This window comes from Pyxicephalus adspersus, chromosome Z, assembly GCF_032062135.1.
Source record: "Pyxicephalus adspersus chromosome Z, UCB_Pads_2.0, whole genome shotgun sequence".
In the NCBI taxonomy this organism is placed as follows: Eukaryota; Metazoa; Chordata; class Amphibia; order Anura; family Pyxicephalidae; genus Pyxicephalus; species Pyxicephalus adspersus.
The window spans coordinates 85,310,138-85,331,210 of record NC_092871.1 but is presented as its reverse complement, the minus strand read 5'-3'; the positions used below and the strand labels follow the sequence as shown (position 1 = coordinate 85,331,210).

The 21,073-nt window shown below is 42.8% G+C and overlaps 2 protein-coding genes across 2 annotated transcripts in view; one reads left to right on the top strand and one right to left on the bottom strand.

Annotated features, from left to right (window-relative positions):
* Positions 1-11,443, bottom strand: part of NUP62CL (nucleoporin 62 C-terminal like) — a 12,752-nt gene extending 1,309 nt beyond the window's left edge. The window contains exons 1-10 of the mRNA XM_072431836.1: positions 11,394-11,443; positions 9,829-10,171; positions 7,984-8,705; positions 7,124-7,222; positions 6,039-6,111; positions 4,924-5,068; positions 3,854-3,903; positions 2,683-2,817; positions 1,058-1,169; positions 151-217 (exon numbers count right to left, since the gene is read on the bottom strand). Of these exons, the coding sequence (XP_072287937.1) occupies positions 151-217; positions 1,058-1,169; positions 2,683-2,817; positions 3,854-3,903; positions 4,924-5,068; positions 6,039-6,111; positions 7,124-7,222; positions 7,984-8,705; positions 9,829-10,160 (1,735 nt within the window). The 5' untranslated portion in view covers positions 10,161-10,171; positions 11,394-11,443. The remainder of the gene's footprint in view (positions 1-150; positions 218-1,057; positions 1,170-2,682; positions 2,818-3,853; positions 3,904-4,923; positions 5,069-6,038; positions 6,112-7,123; positions 7,223-7,983; positions 8,706-9,828; positions 10,172-11,393) is intronic.
* An 82-nt stretch (positions 11,444-11,525) lies between these two features.
* Positions 11,526-19,181, top strand: DNAAF6 (dynein axonemal assembly factor 6). Its single transcript, XM_072430250.1, has 7 exons — positions 11,526-11,679; positions 12,478-12,595; positions 15,328-15,403; positions 16,902-16,998; positions 17,088-17,184; positions 18,400-18,485; positions 18,895-19,181. The coding sequence occupies exons 1-7, from the start codon at positions 11,624-11,626 to the stop codon at positions 19,022-19,024; spliced, it is 660 nt and encodes a 219-aa protein (XP_072286351.1). The 5' UTR covers positions 11,526-11,623; the 3' UTR covers positions 19,025-19,181.
* The last annotated feature ends 1,892 nt before the right edge of the window (positions 19,182-21,073 follow it).

The following is a 21,073-nucleotide window of genomic DNA, read 5'->3' as shown; positions in this document are numbered from 1 at the left end:
ACCAGGAGTTTTTTTGCCTTCCTCTGGACCAACTATGTCTTATAGGGTTTTATATCTGGGATATGTTTATTTCCCTAGTGGTTGCACTTGATGAATTTATGTCTTTTTTTAACCTGACCTACTATGTAACTAACTATAAGTGACACTCACCAGAATTCTGATCGATCCACTGCAAGGAGTCCATGTGAGCGTTGAGGATTTTACAGATCTGCTGAAGCTGTCATAAAACAGAATATATTATTGATATTACCCATAACATGTATATAATAATGCATTCAGTTTCATCAGTGTTTCATTGTTCTTCCTGTTCACTTGTATCTTAGGCTACAAACACACAACAGATGATTCTTGTTTGATAATTGCCACAGGGCTAATATCAGATGATAATCTGGCATGTGTACAGCGCTTGTCTTTTGTTCTGGCCGATCCACGTACGAGGAACAATCGTAATACAAGTGAAGGTGAGAGAGAGCACAGTGTCGTTCTCCTCCCTCCCCCCTCCATAGAGCAGAACGGTGCTGTATGTACAGAGCTCATTCATGCATCTTTCAGTCTTTTGTCATTGGAAAGCTTTGTGACAGATCATTTCCAACGACAATTATTGAACGTGTGTATGCAATCTTCTGCAGATATAATTACTTGTCAGGAATCCAGCGAGATCCCAACTTCAGTAAGCAAGGTAACAACGCTGCTTCCACTGCACTGAAATCTCAAGCGGTGTTGTCAGCCTTATTTCCCACCCATAAATCCATACATCCCCCAGCAAAACAATGCTGATGCTTCATCTCCCAGAAAGCTTCTTACACAATAAGCCCGATTCAATAAAGTTCTGAAAGTCTGGAGAAGATAAATGATTATAGGAGAATCTGGGTGATCCAGCAAACCCTGCATGGATCTGGTCTAAGACTGAAAACTAATAGCCAATGAGTTTGAAGAAATCCATTCCAGGTTTTCTTTCAGGCCCAGTGAGTGTAGGGAAGGAGCTCTTGATCAATGTAGTTCTGGGGTTCAGCCTACAGCCAAAGGACAAATAAAAAGCAGGTGACAGGACTCTTACCGGGTTACTGGATTCTCCGAGTCCAGCAGATGTGTTCAGATGTTCAATGACATCCTTCAGATCCTGAGACATGCGTTTTAGTTGGGCGTCAATGTTTTCTGCCAGCTTGTATCTATGAAAGAGATCAAAAGTTATTGCCGAAGGCAAAAGTTGTACCACTGCAACCCCCCTCTTTTTTTAAACAAAACTTTATTCGCACATGGGCAATAGCTCATCAGACACAAATTCTTCTAATGTGTACAAAGCAGGATGGGGATTTATTATATAGAGTTTAGGGAAGGTGAAGGGTGTTATACAAATACAAGTTATGGGGGTTCGTTTGCAGACATACAGGGTCACTATTGTTCACTCGAATTAAAGGCAACTCCTTTGGGCTCTATAAACAATTCCTCTGCCCATTCATCTGAAATTCACTAGGTGTTCCAATCTCTCGTTGCAGTTCCTATTAAAACAAGGACTCGTTCTGCCACCTAGTGGCCACTTGTCAAAATGCAAAGCTGTCACAAAAGGAAATGCTATATATGTTCAAATGAATATTAGGAGCAAATTAATGGGGGAATAATTTATAAATACCCCTCCCCAATGAGTGTGTGGACCTTTAGTGCTGAATACAGTTTTTGCAGCTATGGGTTAAAGGAGGCCAAGTATGGCATATTTAGGGATTTGGCAATGACAGTCTGGAATAATATTGTTGAACAAGTTTACAAGTATCACACTTTAGAGATATGCCTTGCCCACTGTCCAAGACAGGTTTACAAAACATTGGACCATTCCCATACCCGAGGTTGCACTGTCACACAGTAGGCTGCAATTACCCTGTTTCCCCGATGATAAGACACTGTCTTATTTTTTTTGGAAGGCCAAAATATGCTCTAGGGCTTATTTTCAGGGGGATGCCTTATTTACCCATGAAGAAGACTACAGTACACAGTTATTGTTCATGTGCCATTCATGTCCACTTCTGATCTCTCTGTCCCAATCATTGTCCCCTTCTGATCAATCATGTGCCATTCATGTCCACTTCTGATTAATCTGATCCATTCATTGTCCCCTTCTACTGTAATCAATAATATACCGTACCATTTAATGTCCCATTCTAAAGCTTATATACAGTAAGTGGTATTGCTCACAGCAAAAGAAACCTGTCTGTGTCTCACTTTTGGATGTTCTGGCCGTGAACAAACTCCTGCAGCCTCCGTTAGGGAGGGATGAGGGAAGCTGCCTGTGTTTGCTTGGGCGGAGTCACGTGCGCGCACTGCAGTCCTGTCACTTCCTCTTCATGACGAGGCGCGGCACGCAGCCATGGAGGCAGACGGAGGAACCACACGGAGTCACCCACCGTACCACCCGATTCGGGTAAGCGCAGGTATCGGTGGGTGGCTTATTTGCGAGGGGGGGGCCTTATTTTACGTTTTTCTCTAAAAAGGGGGGGCTGTCTTATTTGATGGCCCTGCCTTATCATCGGGGAAACACGGTAGTTTGTTTGCCATCAGAAAGTCAAAGCCAATGTGTTTTGGGGTTGCAAATGTTTTGCTTGTTCTCAGTTCAATTTACAAACTTCAAAATCATTTCTTAGGGTACACGACAACGCTACAAAAAGCTGACTTTCCCTCCTCCTATCTTACGTCTTTTCTCTCTCCTCGTCTGCGTGCTGGAGGTAAATGGTTCCGTTTTGGTCCTTGACAGAATCCTCCAGTGGGCTTAGGATATCTTCTAGTTCTTTCTGTTGAGAGAGGATGAAATCTAATCCCTGATCCAACCTAAAAAGAGAAAAACAGATACCATGAAAGCTGAAATCCAGGAACAGATAAATACACCAGTGATATACATATATGGGAACTGTTAAAGGTCAATGATCTCTCTAGACCCTTGTAGCTGGGCGCACCACCCGGCTGTTTTTGGGTGACCACTGCCGTACAGCTTCTTCCCACCCAAACTTCTGGGGAGATACTGGTCCATACAGTCTTATGATTTACACAAGGGGTGTCCAACAGGCAGATCGCGATCTACCGGTAGATGCCAACAGCAACGCGAGATTGTGGAGCCCTGCCTTTCAAAATAAACTCTACTGTGCACAGGAGTTATTAAGTCCAAGTTTTTATTGTAGGCAGATCATTTTGACTTAGTCTTTTTAAAGATAGCTGCAAGCCAAAAAAGTGTGGGCACTCCTGATTTACAAATTGCTACCAGAGAACACCCGCAGAGAACACAAAGGTGTCCTCTCCTCACACCTAGTCTACCCCAGGGTTAGAATCACCCCATGATTCTAACCCTGGGGTAGATCAATGCAAGGAAGCAACACCTGATGCTTTCTCCTGTCAGTTACTACTGAAGTGTCGCTGCTGGAAGAAAATTAGTAAAGTAATAATGCCGCTTTCTACATTGGCAGCTGCTGAAACCCTCACATTGTAATATGCAAAGTCCGGTAAATATTAGACTCAAATCAGGGAGGGTAAAGACATTTTTACTTTGCTTGTGAATAGCTATGCACACATGTGAACTGTCATGCTTGTCTCAGGAGAAAAACTAACTTGTGTACAACACTTGATGTCATTTATGAATTATGGCTGATTGATGGATGACTGTTGTGGTTTCCATTGGAGTAGAATGCCATGGGAAGCGATCGCTTGTCCTTCCCCCTCCCTTCTCCATAAAACCAAGGATATTTCCAGCCACAGAAAACAGATGGCTGTGCTGGGCTCATCTCACAGTAACTGGATTTGGTGTACTTTGGTGTGCACCTTTGGATAATTACTCACATACAGAAAACAAAATACAAAAAATAAAACACGTTACCTTTTCTGATCCAGCTTTACCTTCTCCATCTCTCTATGTAAAGAGATGATCTGAGAATATAAAAGAAAAATGTATCAAACATTCAAACTTTTACAGCGATATCAAGCTATGTATGTGGATCTCCCCCCCCCCCCCAACACTCGGAATTTGTGTAGCAGCAATCCCCTTGATGTGTGCAGTACATTCTTGGCCTTGTAAATGTAAAATGGAACCATGGCACCACCCAGGAAACCTAAAATCTAGGTCTAGGCAAATATAAAAAAAAAAAAAAAACATTCAGTCCATATTCTTAGTTTTATCTTTGTTAATATGCTGCAAGTACAGAAAGAAAAATACTAGCCAGGAGTTTGTTGGGCTCCCGAGTTTAATTGTTGGCAGCCCTTCTCTGTTCTCCATTACTGCAGAACAGACCCCCATTCTCCTTCCCCAACTCATCTTTGTGACGTGGTGTCCTGTCGCTCAAACCACGGCATGGCTGAAAGCACTGATATTTGTTCATTTTTATTATCCAATATTTATATAGTGCCGACATATTACGCAGGGTTGTACAAAGTCAAGGTCAATTATGAGGGAAGACAATTACCCTAACTTCATGTTTTTGGGATGGGATGATTTGGGAAACCCACATAAACACAGGGAGAAACTTCAAACTCCATGGAGATAGTGTGCTGGCCAGAATAGGAATTTGGGACCAAAGACCAGAGTGCTAACCACTGAGCAACCAATGCTGTCCATCATCAGTGGTAATTCAGTGCAACTGTATGATCAGTGCATTATCTAAAGTTAGGCGCTTTCTCAAATATTTTTCTGTACTTACACAATGATCTCCCCCTGCCTTTTAAGTTGGCGCACCCCCCGGCACTTTTCAGTAACCACCCAGCTGTTTTTGGGTGGTTACTGAAATGTTTGGTCACAATACAGGGGCCACCACCTACCTACAGTCTCTTCCCACCTGGGGAGTATACTGTTACATTTGTATGAAGATAAACAAAATATTTTTTTTGTTATTGCCCAGGGGTTACAATTTAAAGGTTGTCGGTGTTTCTCCTTCCAAAGATTCCCGTACTTACCCTCTCCCCATTGCTTATCAGAGTCTTGTCCCAGAGATTGACTTGTGTGGCTTGATGCAGAAAATGCTTTTCCTGATCTTCCAGCTCTAAACTCCATTTGTTGATAAGGTTTTCCAGCTGATTGTAGGTCATTACAGTGGGAGCACTAAAAAAGAATATAATGTTAATATAAATATAACGTTATGGTCGAGACTTTCCTATCAGAAAATAAAATAGGTATTTTCATGTTTACATTGTATACTTTCACCACTGCCTGTTCCTGCATACATTTTGTGCTGACCATGGTTTTTAATAGGCAAGCAGCTTGAACTCTACTGCTGTGTATGGAATTTTTTAAGTGGAACTAAATCTCCACTTTTAAGTTTCCATGACCAGCGTGGTCATTATTGCAGAAGGGGTCAGGCAATGTCCCTTCTATCGGTTTGATCTCTTCAGGTTTCTGGCGACAAAGCTGAGCTCTGTCAGCTTTGACTGCCAGGGAAGCCCAGCAATCCCAGCTTCCCTAGCATGCCAGGGATGAATGAACTCCCATGAATCTTGGCACGGCCAATCAAGATAGCTGAATATCTCTGGGAGGAAGTAGAGAAGGAAGATTGTGTTGCTCTGCGATGAAATACAGATAGGCAAGTTACACAGGGGTTAGTTCTGCTCTAAAATTTGGAGAAATTTTCGCCTATTGTGTTCCACTTCCCCTACCTCTTAGATTGTAAGCTCTTAGGGGCAGGGTCCTCTCCTCCTCCTGTGTCACTGTATCTGTCTGTCATTTGCAACCCCTATTTAATGTAAAACCTTGCGTAATATGTTGGCACTATATAAATGCTGTGTAACAACAATTATATTTTGGCATTGGGCAATACAAACAGAATCTAAATCCAAGAACAAAAAATGTTCTGAGAGTTGTGGAACCGGGGAGGAATGATAAAGGATGAAAACGATTATTATTACAGCAGTGGTAAGGTAAGAGCACACTGGCTGTCTGGCAGAGGTAGGAGGTAATATTCTACATTATTCTTTATTTCTAGCACTTTTACGGATGGGCAAGACATTTTAAACATTAGCATGTGTGATATAAAAAGTTTTTGCAATCAGACTGATATATATTATATTGTGCTTACCCAACGCTGGAACTTAGAGTGGTGCCGGACTGAGCCGTCAGTGCTGCTGATGTAGCTGGGAGCTTCAAGGTAGCTGTAAGAAAAATACATTTTCTAATTGTGGCCAAAACGGCACTACACTCCTTACACTTATCTACTGTTCAGAGCTAACTGAACACTAACACCTAGCATCATTTTTTCCAGTTATTGTAAGCCCTGGTGTCAATTAAAATTAAAAACGTTGCAAAAGTTGGCAAAGATTTCATTTAAAAAGCAACCACAGTTTGACTAGCAAAGCCTGTCCTCTGGCTACATGCTGAAAGGAAGGACCTTTGCTCTTTGTCCGAAAGCAGTAGTATCTCTGCAGATATTTGACACACCCTCCTGCAGAGTCAGTCCATTACTGCAATCAGTAAAGCTCATTTCCCTGATGAAGAGCCCTGGTTCCGACCATTGTAGAAGGGTTCATTCCTTCGCCAAAGAAAGCAAGTCTTTTGCATTCTGGTAGGTAGCAGACCTTTCTACTCAGGTTATTGCTCCTTTGTGCAAAAAAAAAAAAAAAAAAAAAAAAAAAAAACAACTTTGCTTACCCCTTTGTTTTCATTATCAGTACACAGTTTTTTTTTAGCGCCAACAAATTATGCCGTACTGTACAAAGTCTTTGTCACTTGCTGTCCTTCAAAGGAGCTCACAATCTAATGCCCCTACTATAGCCATGTGTCATTACCACAGTTACAGATCAGTTTTAGGTGGAAGCCAATTTACCTAACTGCATGTTTTTGGAATGTGGTAGGAAACTGGAATACCTGGAAAAAACTCACACCAACACAGGCAAATTCCATGCAGATAGAGTCCTGGTCATGATTCCAACCTGGGACCCACCGCTGCAAAGGCCAGAGTGCTAATCATTGAGCCACCATGCTGCTCATATAGACTTATGTTGTTGTCAGAAAAACAAACTTCTGCTCTTCCTCAGTAATCTGAAACCAGGCAGAAGCCTACCTAAATGATACCCATGTGAAAGAATCCTATAAAAATGTGTAATATTTATGTATCAATAAATCCTTTTGTGCTTTCAAAATAACCACAATGGATGGGTTACATACCTGATGAAGTTGTAGTATTGAGGGAAAACAGAGAAGGAGCTGAAGTCGCAAGAAGGGAACCGATCGTTGAAGTGCTCAATGTCGATGCTGCTGTTGATGCTAAAATAAATAAATACACCAATAAAAAAAATGCAGCTTTATTTGGCTATAGAAATACATCTCAGTGCTGAACCTATGTTTGCTTCCAGAGCACAAAAATATCTAAAATTATTCTGCAGGTGGTGAGCCAGCTTACATTATGATACTGGCGCTTATACCATCAAACCCTCTAAATGGAGATGCCTATTACATGGAGGCGAAAATCCTAGTCACTATTTCCTTAGTGAAGCCAAATGAAATCACTAACATGCTCTGCCATATCTGGAAGCCCTGGGTAGTACTGCAAGCTGGAAGGAGAGGCATTTGATGACAGTGATGTCCCCATCGCCTTTTGGCCAGGCACACCACCCAGCACTTTTTAGTAACATCAAACCCACCTATAATTTCTTCTCACCCAGATTAAAAAAAATTCTTGTTTCAACACTGGATATACATTGGGAAGCGAGTATAAATGGGCCACAGGGACCTTTGCAGAGACGCTTAAATAAGTTTAATGATCCTGTTCACAATGTTTTTAAAAAAGTTGTACTCCAGCTCTAACCAAATAATTATGGTCTCAAAACACTGTTCTCAGAATGAGATGGGCAGACCCATAACCACTGTGCAGAGTTGAAGCTCAGTAGTTATGACAAATAGGATTCAAGTCGAACAGATGCTGAAGAAGAATGGTGTTTAGAATGATCATAGCTCATAGCTCATATGTCTTCCTTATTAGACAAACATTCTAATGAAAAATGTTTGATGTATTTTCCAAGACTTACCTGATGCTGCCTCAAGAGGTTTAGCAAATAAAGTGGAAGCTTGCTGAGTTGCTGGGGCCTGTGCTGGAGCTAAGGCAGCGGTGGAGGCGGCCGTTGTTGATGTTGGTGCCATGCAAAATGCTGAACCGAGGGAGAATATGCTTGACTGAGTGGCGGCGGTGCTCACTGGATTGGTAGCAGAGGAAGCGACCGTTGCTGGTTGGGTTGCGAAAGAAAAGCCCCCACCAATGGATGGCTGTGGCTGTGCAGTTGTAGCTCCGAAAGAGAAACCTGTATTCTGAGCAGGCTGTGTGGCTCCAAGAGCCGGCTGTGCGGCTCCACCAAGAGTAGGTTGTGCGGCTCCACCAAGAGTAGGTTGTGCGGCTCCACCAAGAGTAGGTTGTGCAGCTCCACCGAGCGTCAGTTGTAGGGCTCCACCAAGAGTAGGTTGCGCATTTCCGCCAAGCGTCGCCTGTGCTGCTCCGCCAAGAGTTGGTTGCATGGTTCCACCAAGCGTCAGCTGTGTGGCCCCACCAAGAGTCGGTTGGACCGTTCCAAGTGTCGGCTGTGCGGCTAAACCAAGAGTTGGTTGTGCGGTTCCACTGAGTGTCGCTCCACCAAGCGTCTGAAGCGTGGCTCCACCGAGAGCTTGCTGTGTGCTTCCACCAAGCGCTTGCTGTGTGGCTCCACCGATATTACTATTTCCTATCTGAGGATTTAGAGTGAACTTTGATGTATTGGTCCTACAAAAGAAGAAAAACAAAAAGTTATATAAAGTTGATATCAATATCCGATGGACATTAAAGTGTAAAACTGCACTTGGTCATAAACTTTAGGCCACATTATGTCTGTGGTGTTATTTGCTTGCCACTGCAAATACCAATTAGTACCTGGGGCAAGGATGGTCACATGACCTTAAAAGGGCATGTGACCGGACTCTCCCTTCTCCACGTACAAGTCTTCCCTTACGGCATGCTTGCTTCCTTCCTCCCTAAGTGAAGTCCATCTAAGTGCAGCACTCACCTGAACCTGGCCTTTAGGCCATTCTCAATCCCCCTGCCATGCACTGTGGTTGCATCTTTAAAGCGGAACTAAACTAAAAATAAAAAAATTACACTTGCTTTTAATCCTGCAGGTCCGATAGCGCTGGTCCCTCCCACAATCTGCTCTCACACAGTCCTGGAATTTCTCTTCGTCCCGGCGTGGAGAAGTGCCAGGCGCCCCCATCTTCTGTCCTCTTCCTACGTCACTCAATCTTGCACTGCGCAGGTGTGAGATCGGGTGAAGTAGCTGCTGACGAGGAGGAAAAAAAAAAGAGCCGATCTCACTGAGCATGCGTGAGGTCAGCATCTCTTTCCCCTTTTTGAAAAAAAATGCCCTTTCCTCACATGCCCGAAATTAGGGCGTGTGCAGAAATGATGTAGGTACCCTGGGAGGCTGTGCACTCCCATTAAGTCTTTATTGCTGCGGCGATCAAGACTTAAAGAGGCAGTGCCGCACTTTTTTTTTTTTTTAGGGGTGTTGCACTTAAAAAAAACAAAAACAACATTTTTACTTTATTTAGAAGTGTTGTCTACCCTTCTATGTAAAGTAAAAATGTTGAGTTTTGGTCTGTCACAGCCGTGACATTGGGGCATTATAGATAAAACAAACATCTGACACATGTGGAATATGACACTGGTGATAATAAGACACATCTGGAATAAGCTGATGATTTTTCTGCAGCCGCAACGCTGGAAGATTCCAGGACTGGGTAAGGATTTAAGTAACAAGAATCCTCTGCTGCTGGAAGCCAAAGCTGGATTTGATGCCACCCACTTTACCCGAAATCCTAAAAAACAAAACAAAAAACAAAATGCTTCCTACCCGAACGCCAGTCCTCCTGTAGGTGCAGTGGCTGATGCAGATGGGGCCACTGTACCGAAAGCGAAGCCGGTTGTTGGTGCTGCTGAGGCTGCGGGTGCTGATGATGCCGGAGTGGAGAATGCGAAAAGATTATTGGGCTGTGACAAGGAAGGATTGGGCTGTGACAGGGAAGGATTTGCCTGCGCGTTGCCAAAACTAAAGCCAGAAGTCGGGGCGGCAGAGGTTGTTGTACCGAAGGAGAAACCAGTAGTTCCTGTTGGAGCCGTCGTCTTAGGGGTTCCAAAGCTAAAACCTCCAGTGGAGGCAGCCGAGCCGAAGTTGAAGCCGCTCATGGTGACGGTGTCTGTGGGTAAAGAAAGATTTTAGTTGGCTACAGAACATAAATAGTTTTTATTATAAAACAATTATTTTAACTCTTCTCAACCCCCCCCACCTCCTCCACCCCCAATACCAGAGGGAGCAATTCCCCACCAGTGCTTCCTACACATCCTAGACACTGACCCCCCTAACATTACAAACAAATTACCCCAGACACTGACCTTCCCCACCCTGACCACCAGTACTGCCCATACACCCCAGGCATTACCCCCACACCACAAGCACTGATTCCCCAACAGTGTTGCCTATGCACCTGACCCCCAACAATAGTGACCATACAACCCAGACAGTGACCATCCACCCAGGGAAAGGACACCCCCCTCGACCTGTACTGCTTAGACATTGCATGCACTGACCCCCTATTCAAACCCAGACCCCCACACCTACAAATGCTGCTCATGCATTTCAGACAATGATTCCCCCTCCCCAACTAGAAGTGCCCATATACCTCAATAAATCCCCCCCCCCCCCCCCCCAACAGCACCCGTGCTACATACATACCTCATAACTTGACCCCCCTTCTGATCATAAACCCCATTCACTGCCCCCACCCCCAGTTCTGCCCAGACCTCCTTCCCATATTACTGCCCACACATTTCGGGCACTAACACCCACCCCCCCTTCCCAACCCCTAAGCATTACCAGTGCTACCTACATACCCCATAACCTGACAGCCCCCTATCATACACCCCATTCACTACCCCCAGCCATGTGCAGCCCCCCCACCCCATAATGCTGCCCATACATTTGTGATGCTGATAACCCCTCCCAACCGATGCTGCCCCTATACCCCAGACACTGACCTCCCTTCCCCCCCTCACCAGTGCTACACACCCCCTATTCACTACCCCCAGCCATGCTCAGCCCCCCCCCCATAATGCTGCCCTTACATTTGTGATGCTGATAACCCCCCTCTCAACCAGTGCTGCCCCTATACGGTAGACACTGACCCCCCCTACCCTGCCCCCCACACCACCAGTGCTACCCACATACCCCATAACCTGCCCCTCCCCCCCAGGTTCTGCCAACACATCCAAGCCACCCCCATACAGAGCCCCCTAAGCCCCTACTAAGTGCTGCCTACATTCCCTACTATTACCGCTCATACAATCCGGACACTTCCACCCCCACCAGTTCCCCTAAAGGCCCGGTAACCCCACAAACACACCGATGGCGGGATAACAAACCTCCTTCCGCCTCAGGCCCAGGCACGCTGCTACGTCGTGCGCATGGACGGCGCTGTGAGGCCCCTTCAGGCGTCCGTCATATTGCCAGTAAAAATTATCCCAGCAAATATTCTGTAATTACTGACTGCCGAAATATTCTAATTTTTCGTGAGTGTGATAATGGAAAATATTTTCCTTTCACCGGGAGTTTATTGCCGGCATTCCACAAAGTCAGCCCCTGAAAGACCCCGATGTTTATGTTTCCTTGGCAACAAGGATGCGGTAAATACAATTCGGGTATAGGAAGGTGAGTGTCGTGGCGGTCCTTGGGCTCCCTTATGGGTTTAGAGATATTTTTACTTTTACTCCATCATACACTAGATTCAGAAAGTAGCATTGAGCCCCCCATAGCACCTCGAGCTCCCCCTCATTAAGGGTAGAAACATATAAAACTATATAAATTGCACTATTTAGGTGGGCCTCACATCTTTGCATTGCTTTATTCATTGCATTGATTTGTATGCAAAACAACAGCATTGCATTACGCTGCAACCCAAGTAACATGCGTTACTGCAACACAATGGTGTAAATGTGTTTTGATAAACCATGGAAGCTTTGTGGACCTTTAAACCATGGTTTGCTGCTTTATTTTAGACTTTTGTAAACTTTCTGATCAGGCACAGAAGTGTCAAACATTCTAAATAAATTTTATGGATTACAGTGTTCTCCCCAGCCCCTTTTAGCTGGGCGCACCACCCGGCAGTTTTCAGTAACCACCTAGCTATTTTTGGGTAGTTACTGATAAGTTGGGTCACTATACAGACGCTGCCACCCACCTAAATACTCTTCCCACCTTGCTTAAAAAAAATTCTGAGTTCAGCACTGGATTAGCAGGTGTGTGCTGCCAAAAACCTGAGCCGCAATACTGAGTATTGGCCAACAGGTGGCATCTTGGCATCTTTTTTTCAGCATCTGGCTCTGATACCTTGGATTACGCATGCGCATTGCTTGTGATTTGGGTCTCTGCTTGCCCTGCCATCTTATATCTAACAGTAAATTCTTATATTTATGTGTAAGTCTTTTTTTTTAATTCTTCTTCTTAAAGCTTTGGCTGCAGGATAGAAATGGAGGGTTATCTGGGAGATTTTTCGTCATCATCCATGCAAGCTCTATGCGCTCTGCTTCATAATCCTACTGAAGAAGAGGAGGAGATCGAAAGCCAAGTGAGTATGGAAATTTTTTTTTTAAGTTTTTTTATTTTATATAATATTGAACCCCCCCTCATCCCCTTTTCTCATGCTTTGTAGTTTGGTTGCCTTTTCGTAGAATAGACCTCCAGGGGGCGCTCTGCTGGGTTTACATAAATATCAGCATGTCCCAGTAGCTGATTTTATTGGCTTTACAACCAGCTGCTGGGCCGATCCTAACTCGGAGCATTCATGTTTATAAGTTACCATAGATTGGGTATTACCATAAGGGTAAGTCAATATTAATTTTGGTTTCACCAAAATGTGCCTAGCCTCCGGTATGAACCAAATCATCAAGAATAGAGGGGAAAGAAAAAGAAGAGGCTCTTATAAGACACTCATATACATTCTCATATCAAATAAAAACATAGATTTTTTTTTATTAAATTGTAAATATTGAATCAGGTATTAGATTAAAAAACAGTATTCTAATAATATATGTAGATCCTATCATAACACTTTCAGTACCATACAACCTTTTGTACATCTAAGATAGCAAAAAAGTACAAAAATCAAAATAGGTCTCCCTTCCCGACGCGTTTCGCCGAAAAGGGCTTCCTCAGGGGTGTATGAGGGACCACGGAGCGACACTAAAGAAAAAAACAACAACAAAGCAGAGCACTATATTTGTAAAAAGGCCAAAAGATAGCCAACAGGCCAACAGATATAATGCATTAACAAACTAGAATCAACACTAAAAAGAAATGGTTTCTAAAGTCATCACATTTTCTTGAATTTGTCCCTTACAATTGATGGTAAGTGTGAGCAGTATTCGAATCCTTTAAAAACAACGAATATCCACTGCTGGGAATCAGCTGCAGGCCCGATTGATAAGGGAATTGATTTGTACTGATGAATATGAACGCAAAATGTACCCCAAATATAAAACCATATACCGGGTTAAAAGAGGGGGAATATATCAGTGATAATAAGAATTACTTGTTGTGACTTGCAGAAACTTATTTCTTCAGACCAATCTCATTAGGGGCATATAGTTATCTAATGGTTGCCATAAATATCATAGATGGAGCTTTTGCAAAAAGTTATACAACTCTCCAACTTAGTAACTAATCGACCACTAGGCAAACTCTATACAGACAACATGATAGTTTGATAAGATGACTGAAAGATCTATTTTCATAAAGATTGTCCATATCTATAGTGCTCAATGTCCTCCATATTTAAAGACATTGGGTTACTCATATGAGCAGATAAATGAAACAAAAACAACAAAAGCTGTGTAGTATTCTGCAAAAAGTTTTATCTAAGCTGTGGTGTACTCTGTGATCCAATATAAGGAAATTCTTAATCAGTCACCCGAAACAATAAAAAATACTAACAAAAAAAAGAAAAAGGGGGTGAGAAATTCCAAAACTGACACTTCTTAATACCATACACCACATCTAGAGTATAAGCATGTACTTACAAAGGACGTAAGGGTAGTCTGATCCACAGCTCTCCAGACTCCATTGAGTCCTTGTGCTGTGATCCGAAGGAGGACAAGGAGGACACTGAGCACTATAGATATAGACGATCTTTATGAAAATAGATCTTTCAGTCATCTAATCAAACTATCATGTTGTCTTTATTGAGTACACCTAGTGGTTGATTAGTTACTAGGTTGGGGAGTTGTATACCTTTTTGCAAAAGCTCCATCTATGATGTTTATGACAAACATTAGGTAACTAGATACCCCTAATAAGATCGGTCTGATGAATTGAGTTTCTGCAAGTCACAACAGTGTACTGCTGACACTTACCATCAATTGTAAGTGACAAATTCAAGAAAATGTCATGACTTTGGAAACTGTTTCCTTTTAGTGTTGACTCTAGTTTGATAATGCATTATATCTTTTGGCCTTTTTACAAATATAGTGCTCTGCTTTGTTGTTGTTGTTTTCTTTAGTGTCGCTCCATGGTCCCTCATACTCCCCTGAGGAAGCCCTTTAAGGTGTCGGGAAGGGAGACCTATTTTGATTTTTGTACTTTTTTGCTATCTTAGATGTACAAAAGGTTTTATAGTACTGAAAGTGTCATGATAGGATCTACATATATTATTCGAATTCTGTTTTTAATCTAATACCTGTTTCAATATTTACAATTTATTAAAAAATCTATGTTTTTATTTGATATGAGCATGTTTATCATTTGATGACCATCCAGATTCCTACAACAGTGATGAAGCGGGCCTGTTGGAACAGTGTCGGCTTGTCCATGTGACCTTTCAATCAAATCTGCATGGCCTCAACCATCAGGCCGGTGCTTCTGATTTCTCCTTGTGGGTTCACTCTGATGTTAAAATATATTAGTATTAGACAGTATTTATTTAGTGCTGACATATTACGCAGCGCTGTACAAAGTCCGTAGTCATGTCATTAGCTGTCCCTCTGTTCACAATCTAATGTTCTTACCATAGTCATATGTCTTTATTACAGTCTAAGGTCAATTTAGGGCAGAAGCCAATTAATCTAACTGCATGTTTTTGGAATGTGAGAGGAAGCCAGAGTACCCAGAGGAAACCCACACAGAAGTAGGGAGAACCTGCAAACTCCATGCAGATAGTGTCCTGGCCGAGATTCAAACCTGGGACCCAGCCCTGCAAAGGCCAGAGTGCTAACCAATGAGCCACCATGTCTCTGTATGTGTGTGTGGTTTGTAGTTGTGGCATTTTTGTTATTTATTACAATATTTCATTAATATTTTTTTCAGAGTCCTTTGTCTTCCGCATTGGTTGGACCTGGCAACATTGGACCCGTAAAAAAGCCACAACAAAACAATGTAACGTGTAAGTATTGATTCACCATTTCATGTGGACATAGGAGTATATTCATTCCTGGTAATTTCACCTTCAACTAAAAAAAAAACCCACTTACCTTTACTTTCCCAGACCCCCCAATGCCTCCGGAGCTTTCCTTGATTAGGTTCTGTGCCGCCAGGGGTGTAGTCATAAAAAAAGAAGAGGGGGCACGGTACCCACTCCACTACACCCCTGCCTATGTGTCACTCAAAGGGGAAGTAACTTCACCCAGAGTGACGTCATGGTGCCAGAACCCGACCAGGTCTGAGCCTGCACTGGGAGAGTGGGCGGATTGTGTTCAAAGAGACAACCAACCCACACCTCTGAGCCTGCAATTCTATACCGCGGACTTGGTCTGCGGCTGCGGACCACCAAAGAATTCTTTACAAAATAAGAGTCGACACGCCTGTCCATTCCCGAAAAAAAATGAGGGCACAGCGTTTCCACCAGTGCTGGCCCCACTACACCCCTGTGCGCCACCCTGTAATCCTCCTTCGCGCTGGCATAGAGGAAGTGCTGGGCCCCGCCATCTTCCTCCACCTTCTTTATTCTGGCTAAGTCACTGAATCTCGCACTGCACCAGCATAAGATCAGGTGACAGTGCTTGCTGTAAATGGAGAAAGAAAAGTGGGCCAATCTCACTGCAAATTCGTGGTTTTGGCATTTTTTTTTCCAATTGCAGGAAAAAGCTCCTTCTTGGCATGCCTTAGATCAGGATCGAAGAAGCCTCTGTGCACTCATTCAGTCTTTACTGCTGCAGCGGAGTAAAGACAAAAGGGGAGGGGCTTCACCCTTTTATATTCATAAAAGGCTAAAAAAAGGAAAAAAATAAATGAATTTTTACCTTACAAAAGTTGTCTACCGTTTTATGTAATTTAAAAATTCTGGTCATAGGCCCCCTTTAAAGAACACTGAAGTATTCAGAAGCGGCTCATTGTGGGATGCTGGGATGTGCTGGTTATCCCAGCATTACCACCGGGGCCTGTCAGGACTAAATGAACATCACCGATGTTACGCCATCCTGACCTATCAGGGACATTTATTTTATTAGACTATTGCAAGGAACATTACTGTAAAGTTGAGTTCTGCTTTAGGTGTTAGGGCTAGTTTGCATGGGCAGTGAGGTTGTGGTGTAGCTACCACCTCTTCACACCCATGAACAGTGCATGTGGTTAAGACTGTACATGTAGCCTCTTACTCAAGGTGTGGCCCATATGAAAATAATGAGGCAGAAGCTCCTTCCTGTTCATTATCTAATGTTAAATCAACTGGTAAGGCCAAGTTGCTGCCTAGGTGCCAACCACTAGGATCCATCATTCCCACTGCTTGTTTGAGCAAACCCTTAGTGATGTGAATATAGGAATATAAATGATGGCTGCTACCATTTGCAGTGATCAGTTAATGAATGACCTTGTACATATTTGCTTGCTGCAGTTACAACCTTCGGCATAAATGATAATGTCCGCTCTTTGCTTATTCACATCAGCCCAGACACAAAATGATGGAAAGGATATTTGGAACTCGTCAGAAGTCCAGGAAGGAGCAGAATTCGATGATTTTTTAGATTCAAGAGAAAAACCAGAGTAAGTCAAACTGAAACTGTTAAAAGAGTTGGGAGCATTAATCTCTGTCAGTGCAGTCATTACCAATGTCTACACCATTCTGTTCACAGATATGAAATACTTTTTAAGCAAAGAGTTAGCTCTGAAGATATCTTTTTGGGCATGAGTCGAAAAGACCCATCATCTGCTTGCTGTGAGGATATGGTGGTAAGGAATAGAGAAATTACCTGACTACTTATTTCTTACTGGTAATAACACTGTTATTCCCCGAGGGTGTCACCTTCGATTCTGTCCCCCCCACCTTTACTTTCCTGTCCTGTCACTTTCACCTGTGCAACATCTCCAAAATCCGCCCCTACCTGTCCCCAGAGACCACCAAACTCCTTGTACACGCTCTTATCATCTCCCGTCTGGACTACTGTAACCTCCTCCTCTCTGGTATTCCACTAACCCAACTCTCTCCTCTACAATCTATTATGAATGCTGCAGCCAGACTCATCCATCCTTCCTACCTACCTACCTACCTACCTACCTACGTACCGGGTACTTGATACACAGACATCCCACCTACCTACCCCCCACCTACCTACCTGATACACAGCCTTCCCACCACTCCTCTTCTGCTGCATCTCCTTGTAGTTATCCTCATTGCCTTCCATTTCACCTTAGAATCAAATCCAAGCTCCTGTACATTGCCTTCAAATCCCTCCACAGTTCTTGTCCCACCTACCTACCTGATACACAAATCCCTCCACAGNNTCCCACCTACCTACCTGATACACAAATCCCTCCACAGTTCTTGTCCCACCTACCTACCTGATACACAAATCCCTCTACAGTTCTTGTCCCACCTACCTACCTACCTGATACACAAATTTCTCCACAGCACCTATCCCACCTACCTACCTGATACACAAATCCCTCCACAGTTCTTATCCCACCTACCTACCTGATACACAAATCCCTCCACAGCTCTGGTGCCACTTACATTTCTAACCTGAAATAAAAATACCCCCCCTTTGCCGCTCTCTTCTCTCTTTCCATGACCTACTAATGACTTCCTCACTCATAACCTCATCATATGCATGGCTTCAAGACTTTTCTAGAGCTGACCCAACTCTCTGGAATGGTCTTCCTCGTCCTATTCGGCTTCCTCCTAGTTTCTGCTCATTTAAAAGAGCCCTCAAAACCCAACACTGCAATCTCACCTACCCGTCTTCTTCTGTCTCCTAAACTCAATACTCACCCATCATTCCATATCCCCCTCCTATTGTGTGATACTTCCCCCACCTCCTGGATTGTGTCACTGTTTTTATCTGTCTGTCATTTGTAATCCCTAATCCATTAATTTGTTCCTTTTTTAGCTTGTAGTTTTAGCTTTAAAGTAACAAATGTACAATTTGTATTTATTTATTTTTGTAGATCCGTGTCCAGCTTCCTGACACAAAGGTCTCCGACATTTCACTTGATGTAAGGAAAAAGTACATAAACGTCTGCACTCCTAAATAGTAAGTACAATTCGAGCAGACTTTGTATTAAAAGCACCTATCCCCCCAAAATAATAATATATTATACTGTAGATTGAAAATAGAATAAACGGTCATCCAGTGGTGTGGCTTTGGCTCTGGGTTGGTCTTACCATGAAATTATAGAAAAGTTGAAAATCTAAAATTTCACTCTAGAGATGAACAAGGACACCTTATCATGGGATTGGGAATCTGGAGATGTAAAACAGGTGGGGTGGGGTGAATGTCCTCTTTTAGGATGATGCCAAATTATGTATTCATCCATCATGTATACACAAAAGGGGATTTATCTGGGATGGTATTTGCTTGCATGTTTGTTTTTCCATTATTGTTTCACTGAACTGTCCATACATTGCAGATTCGCTAACCCTGTTATTGCTTCTTTTCACAGTAAGCTTGGACTGCACCTTCCTCATGCTGTAAATGAAAAATCAGGACAAGCCAAATTTTTGTCTGAAACAGGAACTCTGGAACTGGTTCTCCCTATGGTGCGAGACCTGGACTTTATCAACTTTGTATAACCACCCCCGAATGTGTGGCGCTGAACAGCACATTTGACTTATTTAAAGAGTAACTCTGGCTTCATCCTAATTTTCTACATGGAACCGCTTACACCCCTGGTGTGAAGTGTGGAAGTCTTAAGTTTCCTGTATGGGTCAATATATTCATTTTATGTAATTTTGGCATTATTGTGGTATTCGCTCATGATGGACCAAATTGTATGGTTTACAGAGAAAAGACTTTTGCAGAAAAACACTGTTTTTGCAATACTTTCTTCTACGACTAGTCATTACTTTGTTACATATTGTCTTCTGAAAAAGTGCATAAACAGAAACTTTCATTATTCCAAAAGCATACATTTCTGGCTTTTATCTAGATACATTATCAAGGGATTGATACAGAGAGAGCTGCTATATTGGAATTCTTTTAGGTTGGACTCACACTATTGGTGTTTATTTTAATGGGCACCAAAAAAAGGTGCAAGCACTATTTTTTATGACACTGAGAATTACACGAATGGTAGTGTGTTACCATTCAATGTTGTGTGTAGTAACACACGCCTGTTCAGATTGAATTCACACTGAATGTCAATGCAAAGTTGTACACAGAACCTTAAGAGGCAGGGTAAATGGGACAGATTATCAATGAGTCGGGTCAAAAGGGGTAAGAGGGAGGTGCTACAATTTAGGGAAGGGGTGGAAGTGCTGGGCTTCCAGGTTCCCTTCATACTATTACTTGTGCCCCCACTTTTTACCCTGTAGCTGCACTTCCAGTCACCTGTACTGAAGTGCCTTTTCCAGCAACAGCCTAACTTTATTCCCTTACCTCTTCCTTAGAATTACCTTAACTTTTCCCAGCCCTTATTTGGGTTTTTGCCCCACCAGTACTCCCACCGCCCTTCCCTAGGGTAATTATCATCTACAGTCACAGAACTGGCAGCCATAAAATATAAATGGTATTTCCCTAGGAAAAAGCTTCACACTAAAAAATTAGTTAGGTAGGGGATAAAATAGATAGATATTTACTTATCTCCTGGTCACATTTATCATTTCTTGTGTAGTTTATGGATTTAAAGAAAAGCTTGGGCCACGGGCTGTCCCACACTCTCCACAGGAGCCCCCACCACCAAATTTTCAATTTACCCTTTTCTGATATGATATAGATGATCATAAACAGGTTCACTTTCCTAGCCAAGTCTTCTGGGTCCTGGACGAAGCAGCAAGCAGTGCTGACATTGAAGACATCAGCACTGTTTTCTACATCAATCACTGTAAGTGCTGGGTGACATGCTGACAACCTCTCTGGGGGCAGGACCATGACTATGGTGCTTTGTCTTTCTTCAATCTTAAAGCACAGGATCACTCGAACTGGAGATTTACAGGAGCAGACCTTTAAAGGTCTAAAAAAAAATTATTTTATCCATTTCAGCACCGAAATCTGCAACGTGTCGACGTCTAAAAGTCTTTAGATATTGCAGTGTGTTATATTAGGACACTTTGTTCTGTAGTGACAAGGTAAGATCACACGGTTGCCTGGCTATTCCCCCAGAGATCAGCCATTTGTTAAGCAACCATATGCACAAACTACGAGGTGACGAGTGATCTTAAACTGAAATCCCTCCGGATTTAATTATCCAACTATTACCACAATATACTGAAGTCAGTACCTTTATAAAAGGGGAAGGGGACTGTTTGAACAACATTTGTGTAATGTATTTGTACACTACAGAATGAAAACATATAAACTTAATAAACAAATGGATTCATTATTATCCATCAGACACCTGGCAACTACATCTAAACCTGTCACTAAAATTATATATTATTTCCAACACATCGATGCTATTTTAAAGAAGACTTCACTGACTTAAAAACCTGCATCTGTAACTTAAAAATATCATTCCTTGTTCAGGTGCTTCCTGTTATAGGATGACAACTGTCTCCCTTTTGTGATAATACAGTGTCAGCCTAGCACATGTCCCCCCAGTAATACATTATGTCAAATTTCAGATATAACTGACCTGATAGAAAAATACTCCCCTAGCCGCTCTCTTCGCTCATCCAATGACC